At 38.4% G+C, this 21,653-nt stretch overlaps 1 protein-coding gene across 3 annotated transcripts in view; it reads left to right on the forward strand.

The window, feature by feature from the left end:
• LOC128653829 (aldehyde dehydrogenase family 3 member A2) overlaps window positions 1-21,653 on the forward strand; it is a 149,776-nt gene that overhangs the window by 76,313 nt on the left and 51,810 nt on the right. For all 3 annotated transcript variants that reach the window (XM_053707361.1, XM_053707360.1, XM_053707362.1), the window contains exons 6-10: window positions 7,242-7,359; window positions 7,524-7,665; window positions 8,178-8,344; window positions 9,956-10,055; window positions 15,110-15,345. In XM_053707361.1, the coding sequence (XP_053563336.1) occupies window positions 7,242-7,359; window positions 7,524-7,665; window positions 8,178-8,344; window positions 9,956-10,055; window positions 15,110-15,345 (763 nt within the window). The remainder of the gene's footprint in view (window positions 1-7,241; window positions 7,360-7,523; window positions 7,666-8,177; window positions 8,345-9,955; window positions 10,056-15,109; window positions 15,346-21,653) is intronic.

Genomic DNA, 21,653 nt, shown 5'->3' on the forward strand with positions numbered 1-21,653 from the left:
CAATTCTCTTTGAAGTGGCAGATCATTATTATTTAAATGAAAATGTGCGAGATCTGCTGTTGGTTTCCCATTCCATTAACGGGACAGTAAACACCTTAATATTTTTATGTAGAATGTTTAGTTATGCGTAAAGAAACAACTTTGAAATATACGGTCATTATTTATTTTGCCCCCTTTTCATGTAATTTAGCTAAAAACAAAAGTGGATTTTCTGAAATGCACCCTGCTTACTTCTCAAGGCTAATCTGGCTACATATTGTTCCATAATTGACTTTAATAGATAAAAATTGGAACAAATTTACTTCATACTAACATTATGACCATGGCTAGTCTTGTTGTCTAAAAAGTCAAGCCAGGATTGGCTCCTCGAAATAAGACCAATAGTGGATGGATTTTGACTATTGTAAACAATTGCGGTAGAAAAGAAGTGAATTAGTTTTAAAAACGTTAGACTTTGCTGATAAGTTATTCTATAGCAACACAATCCAAATGTCTCATAATTACAAGGAGTTTTCTGAACCTTTAATAAATGTGCAAATAATAAAGGAGAACTGGGGCTTCTTCGTATTCATAAAAAAAGAAACCGCAAAACCCCAAATTACTGATGTATTTAAAAAAAAATACAAAAACATATTTTCTTTTTATTTCTTTTTTAAACGCATGCATAATGTAAACACATACATTTTAGTTTGTATACTTTATTAACAGTGGGACCATTTCAGGGTATTGTATTGTATATTCAGTGCTGCAGTAAGTCACTAGGTAAATAGGTTAATTTCTATATAGGTGCACTAATCTCTTAATAACAGTATTTTCTCTTTGCAGTAAAAGTTAGAAGTTAGTGGTATTTAGTTGTAGCGCTTGTGTAATGGTAATATGATCTGCAGCTTCTTGGTAGGGATGGGCGAATGTGTTTATATCCGAATTCGAATGTTAGAACGAATGTTATTGTAGAAATTCGATTTACAAAATAGAATGTTAAGAATGAATATTCTTAAAAATTCGATTTTCGAATGTCGCATTCAAATTCGAATGTCACATTTGAATTCGAATGTTACATTCGAATTTGAATATTACATTAATAAAACACAATTGTAGACTAGAAACACTATTTCGAATGTCACATTCAAATCAAATATCACCATCGAATGTCACATTCGAATTCGAATATTACATTTATAAAACACAGTATTAGACTAGAAATACTCTTTCGAATTCTAATGTCACATTTGAATCGAATATCACATTCAAATCGAATATCACATTTAAAACACAGTATTAGACTAGAAATACTATTTAAAATTTGAATGTGACATTCGAATGTAGCATTCGAATATTACATTTATTAAACACAGTTGTAGACTAGAAATACTACTTCAAATTTGAATGTCTAATTCGAATATTACATTTCAAAATTGAATGAATACATAGCTAAACATTCTATTATTCGAACGAATATTTCGAAAAAGAAAATTCGAAAATAGAATGTTATATAAACATTCGAAATTCGAACGAATGTATCAAAATTCGTTTGTTTCTAAAAATTCGAAATTTAATTCGCCCATCCCTACTTCTTGGTAGCTCAGTTATAATGCAAAATACAAGAGCATTATAACTGTATTCTGGAGAAATAAAGCAAAATCAGATTTCTCCAACATTGGTGTGTCCGGTCCACGGCGTCATCCTTACTTGTGGGAATATCTCTTCCCCAACAGGAAATGGCAAAGAGTCCCAGCAAAGCTGGCCATATAGTCCCTCCTAGGCTCCGCCGACCCCAGTCATTCTCTTTGCCGTTGCACAGGCAACATCTCCACGGAGATGGTTAAGAGTATGTGGTGTTTAGTTGTAGTTTTTTTATTCTACTATCAAGAGTTTGTTATTTTAAAATAGTGCTGGTATGTACTATTTACTCTGAAACAGAAAAAGATGAAGATTTCTGTTTGTGAGAGGAAGATGATTTTAGCAGACAGTAACTAAAATCGATTGCTGTTTCCACATAGGACTGTTGAGATGAAGTAACTTCAGTTGGGGGAAACAGTTAGCAGACTTTTCTGCTTAAGGTATGACTAGCCATATTTCTAACAAGACTGTGTAATGCTGGAAGGCTGTCATTTCCCCTCATGGGGACCCGGTAAGCCATTTTCTTAGTCTCAAACAGAATAAAGGGCTTAATATGGGCTATAAAACTGGTAGACACTTTTATGGGCTAAATCGATTGCTTTATTTGGACATTTTATACATGTTTATGCTGATAATTCACACTTATAAACTTGGGGAACGTTTTTTAACGTCAGGCACTATGTTAGACACCTTTTCCAGTCAGGAAGGGCCTTCCCAGTTGTAGGCTGAGCCTCATTTTCGCGCCATTACTGCGCAGTTGTTTTTGAGTGCAAGACATGCAGATGCATGTGTGAGGACCTGAGAGTAGTTGGAAAAGTTCCTAGAAGGCGTCATTTGGTATCGTATTCCCCTCTGGGCTTGGTAAAGTCACAGCAAAGGCTGTAGCTGGGACTGTATAGGGGTTAAATCTGTAACCGGCTCAGGTTTCGTTATTTTAAGGGTTAAAGCTCTGAAAATTGCTGTGCAATACTTTTAATGCTTTAAGACACTGTGGTGAAATTTTGGTAAATTTTGAACAATTCCTTCATATATTTTCACATATTCAGTAATAAAGTGTGCTTTGTTTAAAATTTAAAGAGACAGTAACGGTTTTGTTTTAAAACTGTTTTTGTGCTTTATTGACAAGTTTAAGCCTGTTTAACATGTCTGTGCCTTCAGATAAGCTATGTTCTATATGTAGGAAAGCCAATGTGTCTCCCCCTTCAAAATTGTGTGATAATTGTGCCATAGCGTCCAAACAAAGTAAGGACAGTACTGCCACAAATAATGACATTGCCCAAGATGATTCATCAGATGAAGGGAGTAGACATGGTTCTACATCATCTCCTTCTGCGTCTACGCCAGTTTTGCCCACGCAGGAGGCCCCTAGTACTTCTAGCGCGCCAATGCTTATTACCATGCAACAATTGACGGCTGTAATGGATAACTCCATAGCAAATATTTTATCCAAAATGCCTGCATATCAGAGAAAGCGCGATTGCTCTGTTTTAAACACTGAAGAGCAGGAGGGAGCTGATGATAATTGTTCTGTCATACCCTCACACCAATCTGAAGGGGCCATGAGGGAGGTTTTGTCAGATGGGGAAATTTCAGATTCAGAAAAAATTTCTCAACAGGCTGAACCTGATGTTGTGACATTTAAATTTAAATTAGAACATCTCTGCGCACTGCTTAAGGAGGTGTTATCTACTCTGGATGATTGTGACAACCTGGTCATTCCAGAAAAATTATGCAAGATGGACAAGTTCCTAGAGGTTCCGGTGCACCCCAACGCTTTTCCTATACCCAAGCGGGTGGCGGACATAGTGAATAAGGAGTGGGAGAAGCCCAGCATACCTTTTGTTCCCCCTCCTATATTTAAGAAATTATTTCCTATGGTCGACCCCAGAAAGGACTTATGGCAGACAGTCCCTAAGGTCGAGGGGGCAGTTTCTACTCTAAACAAGCGCACTACTATTTTTGTACAGCAAGGTTACCTTCTACAACCCATTTCGTGCATTGTTCCTGTCACTACAGCAGCGTGGTTCTGGTTCGAGGAACTAGAAAAGTCGCTCAGTAGAGAGACTCCATATGTGGAGGTTATGGACAGAGTTCACGCACTTAAGTTGGCTAACTCTTTTATTTTAGATGCCGCTTTGCAATTAGCTAGATTAGCGGCGAAAAATTCAGGGTTTGCAATTGTGGCGCGCAGAGCGCTTTGGCTAAAGTCTTGGTCAGCGGATGTATCATCCAAGACAAAATTGCTTAACATCCCCTTCAAGGGTAAAACTCTCTTTGGACCAGAATTGAAGGAGATTATCTCAGACATCACTGGGGGAAAGGGCCACGCCCTCCCACAAGATAGGCCTTTCAAGGCCAAGAATAAGTCTAATTTTCGTTCCTTTCGTAATTTCAGGAACGGACCGGCCTCTAATTCTGCATCCTCTAAGCAAGAGGGTAATGCCTCACAGTCCAGACCAGCCTGGAAACCGATGCAAGGCTGGAACAAGGGTAAGCAGACCAAGAAGCCTGCTACCGCTAACAAAACAGCATGAAGGAGTAGCCCCCGATCCGGGACCGGATCTAGTGGGGGGCAGACTCTCTCTCTTTGCTCAGGCTTGGGCAAGAGATGTTCAGGATCCCTGGACGCTAGAAATAGTTTCTCAGGGTTATCTTCTGGAATTCAAGAAACTACCCCCAAGGGGAAGGTTCCACATGTCTCACTTATCCTCAAACCAAATAAAGAGACAGGCGTTCTTACATTGTGTAGAAGACCTGCTAAAGATGGGAGTGATACACCCAGTTCCAATGACGGAACAAGGAATGGGATTTTACTCAAATCTGTTCGTAGTTCCCAAAAAAGAGGGAACCTTCAGACCAATTCTGGATTTAAAGCTCCTAAACAAATTTCTCAGGGTACCATCGTTCAAAATGGAAACCATTCGAACGATTCTACCCACTATCCAGGAAGGTCAATTTATGACTACCGTGGATCTAAAGGATGCGTACCTACATATTCCTATCCACAAAGAACATCATCAGTTCCTAAGGTTCGCCTTTCTGGACAAACATTACCAGTTTGTGGCCCTTCCATTCGGATTAGCCACTGCTCCAAGGATTTTCACAAAGGTACTCGGGTCCCTTCTAGCGGTTCTAAGACCGAGGGGCATTGCAGTAGTACCATACTTGGACGACATTCTAATACAAGCGTCGTCCCTTTCAAAAGCAAAGGCTCATACAGACATCGTTCTGGCCTTTCTCAGATCTCACGGATGGAAGGTGAACATAGAAAAAAGTTCTCTGTCTCCGTCAACAAGAGTTCCCTTCCTGGGAACAATAATAGATTCCTTAGAAATGAGGATCTTTCTGACAGATGTCAGAAAGTCAAAACTTCTAAGCGCTTGTCAAGTTCTTCATTCTGTTCCATGTCCTTCCATAGCTCAGTGCATGGAAGTAGTAGGGTTGATGGTTGCAGCAATGGACATAGTTCCTTTTGCGCGAATTCATCTAAGACCATTACAACTGTGCATGCTGAAACAGTGGAATGGGGACTATACAGACTTGTCTCCAGTGATTCAAGTAGATCAGAAGACCAGAGATTCACTCCGTTGGTGGATATCCCTGGACCACCTATCCCAGGGAATGAGCTTCCGCAGACCAGAGTGGGTCATTGTCACGACCGACGCCAGTCTAGTGGGCTGGGGTGCGGTCTGGGAATCCCTGAAAGCTCAGGGACTATGGTCTCGGGAAGAGTCTCTTCTCCCGATAAACATTCTGGAACTAAGAGCGATATTCAATGCTCTCAGGGCTTGGCCTCAGCTTGCAAAGGCCAGATTCATAAGATTCCAATCAGACAACATGACAACTGTTGCGTATATCAATCATCAGGGGGGAACAAGGAGTTCCCTGGCGATGAAAGAAGTAACCAAAATAATACAATGGGCGGAGAATCACTCCTGCCATCTATCTGCGATCCACATCCCAGGTGTGGAAAACTGGGAAGCGGATTATCTGAGTCGTCAGACATTCCATCCGGGGGAGTGGGAACTCCACCCGGAGATTTTTGCCCAGTTGACTCAATTATGGGGCATTCCAGACATGGATCTGATGGCGTCTCGTCAGAACTTCAAGGTTCCTTGCTACGGGTCCAGATCCAGGGATCCCAAGGCGACTCTAGTGGATGCACTAGTAGCGCCTTGGACCTTCAACCTAGCTTATGCAAGAAGGTTTGGATAAAGGATTATCTGCGAGTTCTCTAAAGGGACAGATTTCTGCTTTATCTGTCTTACTACTCAAACGACTGGCAGCTATGCCAGATGTTCAAGCATTTGTTCAGGCTCTGGTTAGGATCAAGCCTGTTTACAGACCTTTGACTCCTCCCTGGAGTTTAAATCTAGTTCTTTCAGTTCTTCAAGGGGTTCCGTTTGAACCTCTACATTCCATAGATATTAAGTTGTTATCTTGGAAAGTTTTGTTTTTGGTTGCTATTTCTTCTGCTAGAAGAGTTTCAGAGTTATCTGCTCTGCAGTGTTCTCCGCCCTATCTGGTGTTCCATGCAGATAAGGTGGTTTTGCGTACTAAGCCTGGTTTCCTTCCAAAGGTTGTTTCTAACAAAAATATTAACCAGGAGATAGTTGTACCTTCTTTGTGTCCGAATCCAGTTTCAAAGAAGGAACGTTTGTTACACAATTTGGACGTAGTCCGTGCTCTAAAATTCTATTTAGAAGCTACAAAAGATTTCAGACAAACATCTTCTCTGTTTGTCGTCTATTCTGGTAAAAGGAGAGGTCAAAAAGCGACTTCTACCTCTCTTTCCTTTTGGCTTAAAAGCATCATCCGATTGGCTTACGAGACTGCCGGACGGCAGCCTCCTGAAAGAATCACAGCTCACTCCACTAGGGCTGTGGCTTCCACATGGGCCTTCAAGAACGAGGCTTCTGTTGATCAGATATGTAAGGCAGCGACTTGGTCTTCACTGCACACTTTTGCCAAATTTTACAAATTTGATACTTTTGCTTCTTCGGAGGCTATTTTTGGGAGAAAGGTTTTGCAAGCCGTGGTGCCTTCCGTTTAGGTAACCTGATTTGCTCCCTCCCTTCATCCGTGTCCTAAAGCTTTGGTATTGGCTCCCACAAGTAAGGATGACGCCGTGGACCGGACACACCAATGTTGGAGAAAACAGAATTTATGCTTACCTGATAAATTACTTTCTCCAACGGTGTGTCCGGTCCACGGCCCGCCCTGGTTTTTTAATCAGGTCTAATGAATTATTTTCTCTAACTACAGTCACCACGGTACTATATGGTTTCTCCTATATTTTTCCTCCTGTCGGTCGAATGACTGGGGTGGGCGGAGCCTAGGAGGGACTATATGGCCAGCTTTGCTGGGACTCTTTGCCATTTCCTGTTGGGGAAGAGATATTCCCACAAGTAAGGATGACGCCATGGACCGGACACACCGTTGGAGAAAGTAATTTATCAGGTAAGCATAAATTCTGTTTTTTCTCTCTAAATATGAGTTTTATATATTTTTTTTTATAGGTATGTGTTGCATTTTTCAGTTTGCTTGCAGCTTTTTATATAAATATTTTTTTGTAGAGTTGTATTTTGGTAATCATATATTTATTTTTATTTTCCACACAGGCGTATAACTTGGGGAAAATTCATGAACTGTGGGCAGACATGCATTGCTCCTGACTATATCTTATGTGAAAAGTCTATCCAACCAAAATTAATAGAAAAAATCAAAGAAACATTAAAGGTATCTAAATACTTTTCTCTTTTAAACCTTATTTTCTGTAATTTGATCATCTTTAATAAAAGTGGCATCCTCTGAAAAATGAACTAGTTACAAAATCTTTTGTAGCAAACAAATTGTTTTACAAAAAAGAATGACTAAACAAAAGGTATTTCATATAATTTAAGGAATTTTATGGAGATGATGTCAAACAATCTAAAGACTATGAGAGAATCATAAACAAGCGTCATTTCAAACGCGTGCTAGGACTTATGGAGGGCGTGAAGGTTGCTCATGGAGGGGATCATGATGAAGAAACTTGTTATATAGGTATTGTTACTGCTATATACATAGTCTGCCACCATTTATACATGAAGGTCACTATGACACAAGGAATACAGTAAATATACAAAAAAATCTACATCCTTATTGTAAGGTAAAGGTAGTTTCTGTTGATGTAAAGCGGAAGTCCAACCCTTTTCACCCTTAAAGTGCAATTAAAGGGGCATTTTATTGCAACAAAGAAAACACACACTGATCTGATCTTAATGGTAGTGGGCAAATGCATACCTCCACCAGATTCAAAACCACAAATAGTTTTATTCAGGGCATGAAGATGAATGTAAAAATACTGTAATATCCTTTGTTATATGAAACAAATAAAAAAAAAAAAAAGACACAGCTGTTCCAACAAATGAATTTACTATTGCCACCTATTTACGTTAAGAATTGTAGTTAACACTTATGAATGCTAAACAAATATACATGTAACAGTAGCTAGTAGTTCTCTTTTAAATAGCAGTTAAAGTTCATGGAAACGTTTATGAAATGTCTTATTGCAGCACCTACAATCCTAACTGATGTAAAACCAGAATCCAAGATCATGCAAGAAGAGATTTTTGGGCCTTTGCTTCCAATTCTGTCTGTCCAAAGTGTAGAGGAAGCCATTCAGTTTATAAATCAGAAAGAGAAGCCCCTTGCACTCTATGTGTTTTCAAAAGACAATAAGGTAAGTTAGACTATAGCTATGTAGTGAACAGTTATAGAAAAATCTATTCTCGCATTCACAGCAAGATTCTAAAAGATCCACCGTGTGAGTGGAGACCTATGTTTTGCTTCAGTACGTGTCCATATAGGGCAAGCTGTACTGCAAGTAAGTCATTATGTATTGCTTTTTCAAAAAATATACAACATATCAATGGGACATGTAATTCATGCATCTGGACGTGTATTGAAGATCAACAGAAAAGTAAGTATTACGCATAAACATGTAAAAGCTTGTATAATTGTGCTAAAGCGTGCATTTTTATGTGAAATGCACATAAGTTTAGCATATATTTGTTATATATGTTTAAAATAAAAGTTGAAATCGATCCCTTTTATGTTTAGTTATACCGTTTTTTTATAGCTGTAAAGCTCTGATGAAGAATTAGTGCCATAAATCAAATGTCAATACTTTTTCTGTGTGTGCTTCTGTCTTGGCTTTGTTAGCCTTATTGCTTAAAGGTATAGTGAACACCAACAATGTTATTGTTTAAAAAGATAGATAACCCTTTATTTACCATTCCCCAGTTTTGCATAACCAACACTGTTATAGAAATATACTTTTTACCTCTGTAATTACCTTGTATCTAAGCTTCAGCTAACTGCCTCCTTATCTCAGATCTTTTGACAGACTTGCATTTCAGGCAATTGGTCCTGACTTCACGTGCATGAGCACAGTGTTATCTATATGAAACACATGAACTAGCGCCCTCTAGCTGTGAAAAACTGTCAAATGCAGAGGCGACATTCAATAGCTTAGAAATTAGCATATGAGCCTATCTAGGTTTAGCTTTCAACTAAGAATAACAAGAGTACAAAGCAAATTTGATGATAAAGGTACATTAGAAAGTTGTTTAAAATTTCATGCCCTATCTGAATCATGAAAGTTTTTTTTAATTTGGACTTTACTATCCCTTTAAGAAAGAGTTTTCTATCAAGTAGACTTGTGTGGCTGAGACACTTCCACATTGTTGTGAATAGCAATTTCAGTAGAACTGCTTGTGAAAATGTTCATGCCTATATTGTTTTGTGTAGAGGTTAATATGAGGTATGTGACTTGTAGGTGCTATGTGAGCAGTTATCCTTCAGCTATTCTTTTTACTGTCGTTTGGCAGTTTTTTCTTTCACCATTCAATCGGCATCATCAATGCTGAGTTCACATTTCGCTTTACTGTGATCTTGTTGGATTTCACTATAATATTGAGGCATAAACTTGCTTAAACCGAGGAGGGAATTAAAGTGACACTGTCTGCACATGCTAGAACCAATGCTCTCTTGTAAACCCCAGGACCAGCATCCTTATTGGTTGCTTAAAGTAGCGCTTAAAACCGGATTTTTGCTACTGGGGAAATCTTGAAGTAAAATATCTTCCTTTTTTTACACAGAAATGTTCATTTAATATTTTCTAGTCTGATTTTAAAAATTTGCTGCATACATTTGTGGTGAATCAGCATTTGAATAACATGTCCCTTTTTAAACTTTTAAATAGTAGTTTTGAAGAATTTGATTTTTATGTAACCAAATACATTCCTTTCATGGCTAGTTATAATGTGCTTTTTTGCTTTTGTTTTTAAAGGTGATTAAAAAGATGATTTCAGAGACTTCTAGTGGTGGTGTGACGGCCAATGATGTTATTATGCATTTTTCAGTAGTTGGTTTGCCTTTTGGTGGTGTTGGTGAGTAAAAATCTGAACTCTACACTTTATATCAGAAATCATATTAATTATACTGTAATACTGTTATTTTCTCTTTTCAGGGCAATCCTTTTTTTTTTTAAGTTTTTTTTTTGGGGGTTGGGGTTCCTTTTATTGTAGAATGGTGTTGTAGTATTTATTTGAAAAAGAGCTGTGACACTTTAGGGCAATGCTATAGTAACTTTAAGTGTTAGTTTATTTTTATTTTGGGGTGTGTTTTTTTTTTTGTTTTGTTTTTTGTGTTTTTTTTTTTAAAGGGGGCCTTAGTTTTAGTATAGGCATAATTGTGGAATTTTTATTTTTGGTAATGTTGTTTTCTGTAATGTTAGGTTTTGATATTTTTTGTAAATTAAGTGTTTTTTATTTTTTTTTAGCTTAGAGGTGGGGGGTAGGTGTTAAGTAGTGTAGGGGTAGTTTGCGTTTGGGGGTTGTGGCCTTGTAGAGGTTAATAGGTTAGGGGCTTATTGTGTTTGGGGGTTGTGGCAGTGTAAGGGTTAATAGTTTAGGAGGTATTGGCAGTATAGGGGTTAAGTAGTGTAAGGGGTGTTTGCGGTGGGCTATTGGTGGTATAGTGGTTACGTAGTGTAGAGGGTGTTTGCGTTAGGCTATTGGCGGTATAGGGTTTAAGTAGTATAGGGGGTGTTTGTGGTGGTCTATTAGCGGTATAGGGGTTACGTAGTGTGTGTGGGGATTTCAGAGGTTTAATCTGAGAATAAACATTTGTTTCATTATTATCCTTATATACCCTTTGGGAAGAAAAAAGATGGATAAGTTTACCAATGCACTGATTAGTCCAAAATTAATTAGGACCTGTGACAAAGTATAATCATACTATTTTTTTTTTATACACTTAAGGAAATGGGTAAATAGTGTATAATAGGTATTAACTATTCTGTGGCCACAAGGTTTAAGCTACATTTAGATTTACATAGGCCTTTTAAGCCTAAACACAATTTCCACTATTATTTGTCTCTATTCTGTAATCATTGTATACACTATTTACCCATTTCCTTAAGTGTATACCTTTTTTTTTTTTTTTTTTTTTTTTTTTTTATTATGAGTATGATTATACTGTGCCATAGGTCCTAATTAATTTTGGACTAATCAGTGCTTTGGTAAACTTATCCATCCTGTTTCTTCACACAGGGTATAAGGATAATGAAACCTCTGAAATTCCCTTCTCTATGATCTCATTGTCAAGCCCAGTGTGTTATGCTATATTTAGCTGCTATTGTTATTGCTTATGCTAATAGTATCATTACTACGTACATAACAAAAATGATCCTATGTGTTAAAGTGTGTTAGTTGTTTCCAAATATGTATGGTATTTGTTACAATTTCAGTTAACAACTAAAGAGCTAATAAGACTAATATACGGACCAATAGGAGATTATGTATCCCTTTTTAAAAGGGTGTGTTTTTAACCTCACTTTTATCAGCTAGGAGTATGGCTACCTGCCGTTTTTTGTTTAGCTTTGACATGTTCTCAACATTGTCCGTGTGTGTGTGTGTATGATGTTACTACATCATTTTAACTTGCTACAATAAAGGAACGTTGTACCGCTTGCTGCTCCCACTCGCTGTGTGTTATTTCTGCATATTTGATTTGACCGAGTGAGCACAGCAGAGTACACCCGTTTGAGTTCAAAGCAACTGGCTGCTAGGTTTGATTGACACCTTGAACAGTGACGTTGGACGGAGGAGGCGAGTTCCGGAAGTGCTGAGCCCACCTTGCCTGTCGGCTCCATTCAAGGGAGAGACAGAGGAGTAGGAAGTGGTACAGATCTCAGAGGAGCATTGGAGCCTCTTAGGACCGGGCAGATCACTGATCCCATGGTTGATTGATAAGCAGAGCTGTGCTTGTGAACAGCCAAGTCTTGGAACAAGATTTTGCACTGCTTATGTATGCTTAATAGTGGACAAGGTGTTCATCTGGCAGACTGAGCAATGTATCAGCAGAGGCTACATTAGGCATATGTACACAGCCTCTGTGCATGTGTTATATTAGGAACTAAGACTTTGTTTTTGATATATATTACTGATGCAATAAAGTTCCTGCAGTGACTAGCAAGATAGCACTGTTCGTAATGACAGACGTATAGTTACTCTTCTAAGGGGTAATTAATAGGCCACAGCCCTTAATGTTCTCTGGAAGGCTGGAACTGGCATCAAACCTGGTTAATAGTGACTTCATTTGAAAGCACTTTCTCTGTTGTAGAGAATAAATCGCATATTGGCACCCAATGGGGTGTTAGAAGTTAGAGTTTGTGTAGATTAAAGTTGAGGTCTGAAGCAGCTAACAGTCCTACGACCTATCATGGCTGCTGCCCAGAAGTTACCCCAGATAACAAACCAATTTTAACAAATTACTTGCAACAATGACACAATAAAAAATGAAATGTAAGAACAAATATGAGGAAAGTGACAGTCAACAAAATTGTTTGAAAACACAGCGATTATGGAGGAATAGGGATTTGAGAAAAGACAAAGGACAGCAAGCGAAATAACTAACAGGACAGCAAGTGAAATAACTAACAGGACAGCAAGCGAAATAACTAACAGGACAGCAAGCGAAATAACTAACAGGACAGCAAGTGAAATAACTAACAGGACAGCAAGCGAAATAACTAACAGGACAGCAAGCGAAATAACTAACAGGACAGCAAGCGAAATAACTAACAGGACAGCAAGCGAAATAACTAACAGGACAGCAAGCGAAATAACTAACAGGACAGCAAGCGAAATAACTAACAGGACAGCAAGCGAAATAACTAACAGGACAGCAAGCGAAATAACTAACAGGACAGCAAGCGAAATAACAGGACAGCAAGCGAAATAACAGGACAGCAAGCGAAATAACAGGACAGCAAGCAAAATAACAAAGTCACTTAGATGCTAGAAGTACACTGCAAGGGTTTTAAAAATGATGCTTTGTCTGAATCAAATGTCAAATATGTAAGAGTGTGTTGGAATGGTTTCCATCGTGTATGTTTTTATGATAAAGTTAAGCTGCAGGGTGTCTTTGTTTGGCAGGTTTATTGTCCCACGCCTGCATATTGGTCAATGACTGTAATAAAAAGGTTATGCTGTGAGTTTGGAGACCTAAATGCTTGCATTTTGCCTGATTCATTGTATTTTACTTTCAAGCACTTGTAGTGTGTTGATTTTAAGGGCCAGTAAGATTGTTTTTTATTTCACATGGTCACTTTCCTTCCTTCAGTACATGCAAAGGCGCCATCTTGCTTACATGTAGCATAGAGTTTTTCCCCATTGGTCTCTTCTCAGTGGTTTGGGGAAGTCAGGCTCCTCAGACTTGAAACATATTTGCACATAAAGACTATATTAATGATCTCTACTTTTAATTAGGGCTGGGCGATATGGGCAAAAAAAAATAAAAAAAATTGCGATTTAAAAAAAACGTGATTGCGATTTAACCGCAATTTTCTTATAAATGACTATAACACCTTCATTTTGCATTCTAAAGTTTATTTTACACTACAGAATCTTAATGTACATGTTTCTCAATATCCAATACACTCTTGGAGCATAAAAATACAAACCACAAAATAGTTAAAATAAAATTTGCTGCCTGTGATGTGATTAAATAGTAGCCACTAGCCAGTTATTAGGTCTTATGACACACAACATTGTCATGTTTGGACAGTCATTCTAACAGTGGTATGATTAACAAATGAAGCAGTATAAGCCACATAAACACACACAAATATATATATATATATATATATATATATGCACACACGCGCGCGCGCACACACATACACACACACACATACACATACATATATATATATACATTGTATATGCAGTTAATTTAACCCAGTAGCAGAGGAGACTGCAGTTTTAGCCTTTTTGGGAGCCGTGGGGTTAACTGCATCTGCTATGTATTTGAGCCGTTTCTCAGAGGAGCAGGAGATTGTGTGAGAGGTTCCATAATGTTTACATACCCTAAGTTTCAGACTACAGACGTCCCTAGGGGGAAATCTAAGTAAGTGGCTTTCTCTCCTGTTCATTCCTGCATGTGCTCTGCTTTTAGAAAGTGAAAAGTAAGTGAAAGTAAAAACAGCCATTTTATAAATGTGTGCTAAAAGCAACCACTAGATGGAGCTGGTTTGCAAGAAATCACAAACAAATCAATATTACAGCCACTTCTGAGGATTTTTTTATTTAGCAAAAAATTGCGAACTCTGGCGGTTTTAAAATCGCGGAGATTAATCGCGGTTTTAAATCGCATATGCGATTAATCGTGCAGCCCTACTTTTAATGTGTTTTTGTTTTTATAATAATTTTTGCATGTGTATTTGTTCATGTTTCATATTTTATGGTTAGCCAGATTGCATATTTACACATTTTCATTAAGACATGCAAGCTTTTATTTATTTCCAACCCAAAACATTTGATTACTTAAGATTGTGGAATACTGCTGCCATTGTAATTAAAGGACCGTTAAATATAGTAGAATTGCATAATCAACAAATGTATAGTAAAAATACAATGCAATAGCATTTACTCTGTTAAATGTTTTCCATTTGCTGGCCCTTGTATTGTGTGACAGCCATCAGTAAATGACAGGCTCATATATATATACACTATGAATTCTTGCACATGTTGTAACTGGTGCCTCAGAAAGTGTGCATATAAAAGTACTGTCCACAATTTGATAATTGAAGTACATTAGAAAGTTTTTTTTTAAAAATCTTTTTTTTTAAAGCTCACTTGCTTTATTATGTAATTTTTTATTATAGATTTATTCCTGTACAATAAAGATATAGTTGTATGCAAAATACTAAATATTGCTTTAAGCGTTTATCTTGAAAGCATACTAAAACATTCACTTTTTCCGCTATTGTAGCATTTCCTTTGTTCGTGCCGTGTAGTCCCTTTTTAATAGTATATTCATGTTTGTATATTTAATGACATGTAACCTATCAGTCATTTGTCACTTGCTGCTTATTTGTGACTTGTTTGTTGTGTAATGTAATATAAAGTGAAACATATTTGTTTTGGTTTTTTTGCAGGCCACAGTGGCATTGGTTCATATCATGGCAAACATTCCTTTGATACTTTTTCTCATAAGCGCTCATGTCTAATTAAGTCTTTCGGAATGGAGGGGGCTAACAAACTCCGATATCCTCCATACAGTACAAAGAAGATTGAGTGGACCAAGTTTTTGTTATTAAATAAAGTGAACAAGAAAAAACTGTCCCTTATTCTCTTGCCTTTTTTTGCCATTGCTGTGGCTATGATCATTAAGGTAAGTATTTCTGTAATGTCCTTTAAGCTACCTGGATTAATGTGCACTGTTGTGACAGTTTATTCAGTTGTGCCGCATTTTCATAGTTAATTGCTGTAATATGGACGTGATTACAGGCAGTTCTAGCACTCGAGTAATTAACCATGAACAAGTTTTTTCTTAAATACAAGTTAGACTTGAAATGAACTGCACTATGAGTTGCTAGCTACTTAATCAGAGTTTCTTCTTAAGGTATTCCTACTCACATTTAAATGGTACTGAGGACTACAGTTTCAAAAAGCAGTTCCACATGTACATATATGTAAAGGGAAAAATGCAAAATGCATACCTAGGTATATGTGTAAAGAAATGTATGTTTGTGTGTATATCTTTGTCTATAATAATATAGACAATAAAAAAAAAAAATATATATATATTCTATCTATAATTACATGTTTACTCAGTCCCTAATCCTGTTTTTCACAGGTATGATAACATAAATGTGAATTATTAAAGGGACAGTAAAGTCAAAAATAAATGTTCATGATTTAGAAAGAGCATGCAATTTTAAACAACTTTCCAATTTACTTATTACCAATTTTGCTTTGTTCTTTTGGTATCCTTTTTGATGTATAAATTTCGGAAGGCTGATAGGAACTTGGCGTGTACACTTGTATTTATCATTCTATGGCAGAAGTGTTTGTAATTATGTTTAACATTGTTTTCAATACTGTTTTAAAAACTGCTGCCAGATGACTAAAGTCATGGGCACGCTCCTGAACTCACCTAAGATTACGCTTTCACAAGGATACTAAAGGAGCTAAGCAAAATTGATAATAGAAGTAAATTGGAATATTTAAGGCCATATCCAATCCATTTAAGTTTATTTTTTTTACTGTCCCTTTAAGTCAGATATGATTTTATAACTATAAACGTACTCATACCTATGTTAATTGATAGTAAAATGGAATATGTGAGTGTGTCTAGTTTAATGTCTTAGGATACGTAGCCGAAACGTACATTATTTTAAAAAGTGACGGCAGAAAAAAAAGTGCTTTTGTATGCCAAAAAAAGGGGCCATCAGAATTATGTAACAGGCTTAGAAATATTGTCTGTTGTATTCCAGTTCCATAAACTTGGAATTTAGGCAAAATAGCACATTTACATACCAAATTTATATTAAACGGTCATAGAAAAATAAAATGCTTCATATTGATATAGCAGTTTATTATTTATTTTTAACTTCTGGATTATGGACTGCTCAGTCCATATGTTTTTGTGGAGGTGATACTGGTTAGGGCATTGTGTGTTGTGTGTACTTACATGCACAAACACGTAATAGAGGACTGAAGATTCTGTCTAGTACACAAATACTTCTCAGGTGCTTTCAACTTTGGATTGTTTGAAGCAGTGTTTATGAATTTTGGCATGCTGGTAGATTTAGTCTTGTAGTGTATGGTTTGCTACTGAGAGAAGATTTAAAACCATCTTTCTTTCCTAAGATATGGTGAGTCCACAACATTATCACTTCTGGCCAGCATGAGGAGGCAAAGAGCACCACAGTCAAACTGATCAGTATCACTTCCCTTCCCACAAACCCCAGTCATTCTCTTTGCCTTGGTGCATGGAGGAGGTGAAGTTTTGGGGTCTGAAGAAAATTGGATTTCTTTACTTCAGAAAGCCGGAGTAGGTTTACTCTGATCTTTCCCTTTCAAGTCTGGGTCTAGCCGTACTTCACGTTAATCTCTTCAGTAGGGTAGTGGTGGCTTTTAAGCAGTTAGGAACTTGTGAAGTGGGCTTCACTGCATTTTCTTAACAGGTTGCTGCCCTTGTATAGAAAGCCAGAGTAGGTTTACTTTGTTCTTTCTTTTTCCACAGGTCTCTGTAAGGAGTGGCTTCCTTTCATACTGGATGAGCTGTCCTCCTGCCAGACAGCTACATGTGCAGGTAAGTGCCTTTTTTGTCTTCTGGGTCTAGGAGACTGGCACTGAAGGGGTTAACCTGTAAATCTGCAACCACTTGGGACAAAATATCCTGTGTAAAGGGTTAATTATGGCAGTGAGCAGTCTCTCTGAGATGTGATGTGGAGACAGGCGTTAACCACCTTTATGAAAAGAAAGGAGTTAACCCATTTGTTTGGCTCAGAGTTTTTATGCAACGTATAATTTCAGAAAGTTTTGACATCAATGTACTTGCAATTGGTTTATTTATAGTTCACTTAGTTCTGGCTATAGGAACAATGTGTTTTGATTTTTGGGGTCTGATTTAAACTACTAGCAGGAAACGGCTTCATTTTGTTTATTGTCCTTTCCGGCTGGAAGCGCGCACTGAGTAGTTGCGCAGCTTCTCAGGCTGGTCATGTGACCTATGTGTTCCGCTTTTTTTAAGCAATACGGAGTCGTCGTGCCTGCTTCTCTGCAGAGTTCCTGGCATCCGATCGCTGAAAGGAGGAAGGTAGGCACCTCAGTCAGAGACTGAGGTGTAGAGTGTGCGCAGGGGTCTATTTGTCATTTTTGCTACTTATAAAGTGAATATTAGAAGGTTGTTAAACATCTCATATTTAAGCCTTATCTTTAAATTTTGTTAAAAGCGGTTTGTTTTCTAGCAATTTTACCGTGTTTCTTAAAGGGACAGTACTTTAATTTGAAAGGTTTTTGGTCTTTTTGGTTTATTTTGCTTAAATATTTTTCAAGCATAATTGATCAGGATCCTGTTCCTATGGACAGGTGTATCCTTTGTTTAGACAGTCAAGTTGTGCCGCCCTTGCCATTTTGTTCCTCATGCATAGAGAGGACGTTAAAAAAATAAAGATAAACTTTTTGTCTGAGCCAACTGTCTCTCAGGATGATGCCGTTCAAGTTTTGCCACAGCCTTCTCCTCAAATGTCCCAAACCTTAGTAACATCACATGCAGTGCCCTGTGGTTCCTCTCAAAATCCTGGAGGAGTTTATTTGCAGGCAGAAATTGCTGCCCAGGTATCGTCTGGGGCATTAGCTGCCATTCCCATGCTACAGAGTAAATGCAAGAGGAAATTTAGAGATTCAGATAGTAAGGTTTCGCTACCCAAGTTTCCCTTTCTCATAAGTCTGATGAGGTCGGTAGCCTCTGAGGGTGATATCTCAGATTCAGGCAGTATAATTCCTTCATCTGATGCTGAAGTTGTATCCTTCAGATTTAAGCTGGAACACCTCAGTGTCCTTTAAAAGGAGGTTTTAGATACCTTGGACGACTACGATAACTCAATCATTGTCAACCCTAAGAAGTCTACTAAACGTAATAGATACTTTGATGTTCCTTCCTCTGTGGAGATTTTTCCTGTGCCAGACTGTGCCATGGAGATTATAGCACAGGAATAGGAGAGGCCAGGGATACCTTTCTCCCCGTCTCCTGTCTCCTGTCTTTAAAAAGATGTTTCCTGTTGCTGACTCCATTAAAGAGTCATGGCAAACGGTTCCTAAGGCGGAAGGGGCCATTTCTACTCTGGCTAAGAGGACTACTATTCGTATTGAGGATAGCTGCTCCTTTTAAGGATCCTATGGACAAAAAGCTGGAGGCTTATTTGAAGAAAATATATGTTCATCAAGGTCTCTAATGGCAACCTGCAGTGTGTTTTGCCACCGCGACTAGCGCGGCAGCCTATTGTTTTGACGCCTTGTCTGAATCTCTTCAGGTAGAGACTCCCTTAGAGTAGATCCAAGACAGGATTAAGGCTCTTAAGATAGCCAATTCTTTTATTACTGACGCTTCCTTGCAGGTTATTAAATTGGGTGCCAAAATATCTGGCTTCGCTGTGCTGGCGCACTGAGCATTGTGGCTGAAGTCTTGGTCAGCCGATGTTTCGTCCAAGCTTCTGGCGATTCCTCACAAGGGTAAGACCTTCTAAACACAAAGTAGGGCAACAGAAGGAAGCGGAGTTCCCCCACGTAAAGTATCCACATATAGCACTCTGGGCCCAGACTATTGGGCAGTATAGTTCCAAAAAGGGTTAAAATATAAACTTTATTCACAAATCATTAAAATAAGGGTAACACACACGTTAAAAAAAAACAAAAAAAAACCTAGACACTGACTGGTGTGACTTGTGGAAAAATACAGTGGGGAATAATATTTGATATTGTTAAGGCCTTATTATTGCTATAGTGACAATTCCCCTAGGAAAATTTACTATGATTAGCTCTAAAATCTTTATGTAAATACTGTAGCAGTGTGCTCTCCACTCATGACCGTTCTCTGAAAGGTGCAGTCAAATCTGCATAGAGCAAATAAATTGTCAACATTAACTTCCTCTCTATGGTCTCCAAATAAATATATGTGTATCGGAGCTGATTGGACAACTGAAATTATCGGTCTCTGTCGTCCTCTTATTGGGTTCGATATTATATTCATAGCTTTAGTTGATACACAGTGTTATAAAGTATGATACCTGCATATAGTGTGTGTAATGCTTGAACACATGTATTTGTGAATGATCCCTACATTATAAACGTGGGGTGTTTAAAGTCTACACTATATAACGTGTATAGGTTCATGCAAGTTAGATGCAGCCACTTTCAAATTGATACTGTTATGAAATATCAATATTATTTCCCACTGTATTTTTCCACAAGTCACAGCAGTTAGTGTCTGTTTTTTTTTAACGTGTGTGTTACCCTTATTTTAATGATTTGTGAATAAAGGTTATATTTTAACCCTTTTTGGAACTATACTGCCCAATAGTCTGGGCCCAGAGTGCTATATGTGCATACTTTATGTGGGGGAACTCTGCTTCCTTCTGTTGCCCCACTTTGTGTTTAGATTATAATTTTATGCACCAGCACTATTTCCTCCTAATTATTGGTGATTTATATTTATAGTACTTCTAATCATATACTATAAACCACGGGGAAAAGCATGAGTAGTGCCATTGTTTGTTTGGACACGGTCTGACAGAAATGATTTCTGTCTTTTCTTCCACAAGATAAGAATAAACCGAAAGGACGTCAGAATAATTTTTGTTCCTTTCATAACTTGAGGAAATTCTTCCCCTTCATCTTTCAAGCAGGATCAGTCCAAGTCGACTTGGAAAGCCAGTTAGTCTTGGAACAAGGGGAAGCAATCAAAGAAACCCGCAGCTGAATCTAAATCAGCATGAAGGGTTTGCCCCTGATCCGGGATCGGATTAAGTGGGGGGTAGACTTTCTCAGTTTTCTCAAGCATGGATATGAGATGTCCCAGATCCCTGGGCTGTGGACATAGTATCTCAGGGTTACCATTTGGAATTCAAGACCTTTCCTCCCAGGGACAGGTTCCACCTCTCAAGATTATCTGCAGATCAGATAAAGAGGCGTTTTTGAAATGTGTACAGGATCTTTCCTCCCTGAGAGTGATAGTTCCAGTACAGGAACAGGGTCTAGGCTTCTATTCCAATCTGTTCATGGTTCCCAAAAAAGAGGGAACTTTCTGTCCTATTCTAGACCAGAAGTGTTTAAACAAGTTTCCATTCTTCTTTTAGTGCAAGAGGGTCAGTTCATGACGACCATAGACCTGAAGGATGCGTGCCTTCATGTTCCCATTCACAGGGATCATCGCAAATTTCTGAGATTTGCCTTTCTGGACAAACACTTTCAGTTTGTGGCTCTTCCGTTTTGGCCTTGCAACAGTTCCCAGAATTTTCTCAAAGATTCTGGGGACTCTCTTGGCAGTGATCCGGTCTCGGGGAATTGCAGTGGCTCCCTACCTGGACGACATATTGGTTCAGGCGCCATCTTTTCAACAAGCAATTTCTCACACAGAGATCTTGTTGTCTTTTCTTCGTTCCCACGGATGGAAAGGGAATCTGGAAAAAAGCTCTACCGAGGTCAGAAGAGCCAAAATTCTTTCCTCTTGCCTCTCTCTACAGTCTACTGTTCGGCCATCAGTGGTTCAATGTATGGAGGTAATTGGTCTGATGATGGCTTTCATGGACATCATTCCCTTTGCTTGATTCCATTTGAGAGCTCTGCAATTGTGCATGCTCAGACAATGGAACAGGGATTATGCGGATCTGTCTGAGGATAGATCTAGATCACTTGTCAAGAGACTCTCCCGTGGTGGCTTTCTCAGGAGCACATGCTTTTGGAGACCTTCCTGGGTGAATGTGACTATGGACGCCAGCCTGCGGGGCTGGGGAGCAGTCTGGGACTCGTTAAAGGTGCAGGGACTTGGGACTCAGGAGAAGTCTGCTCTTCCCATCAACATCTTGGAGTTGATAGCGATTTTCAATTCTCTGATGGCTTGGCCTCCGTTGTCCTTAGCCCTGTTTATCAGGTTCCAGTCATACAACGTAACCTCAGTGGCTTACATCAACCACC

This window comes from Bombina bombina, chromosome 3 (genome assembly GCF_027579735.1).
Source record: "Bombina bombina isolate aBomBom1 chromosome 3, aBomBom1.pri, whole genome shotgun sequence".
NCBI lineage: Eukaryota > Metazoa > Chordata > Amphibia > Anura > Bombinatoridae > Bombina > Bombina bombina.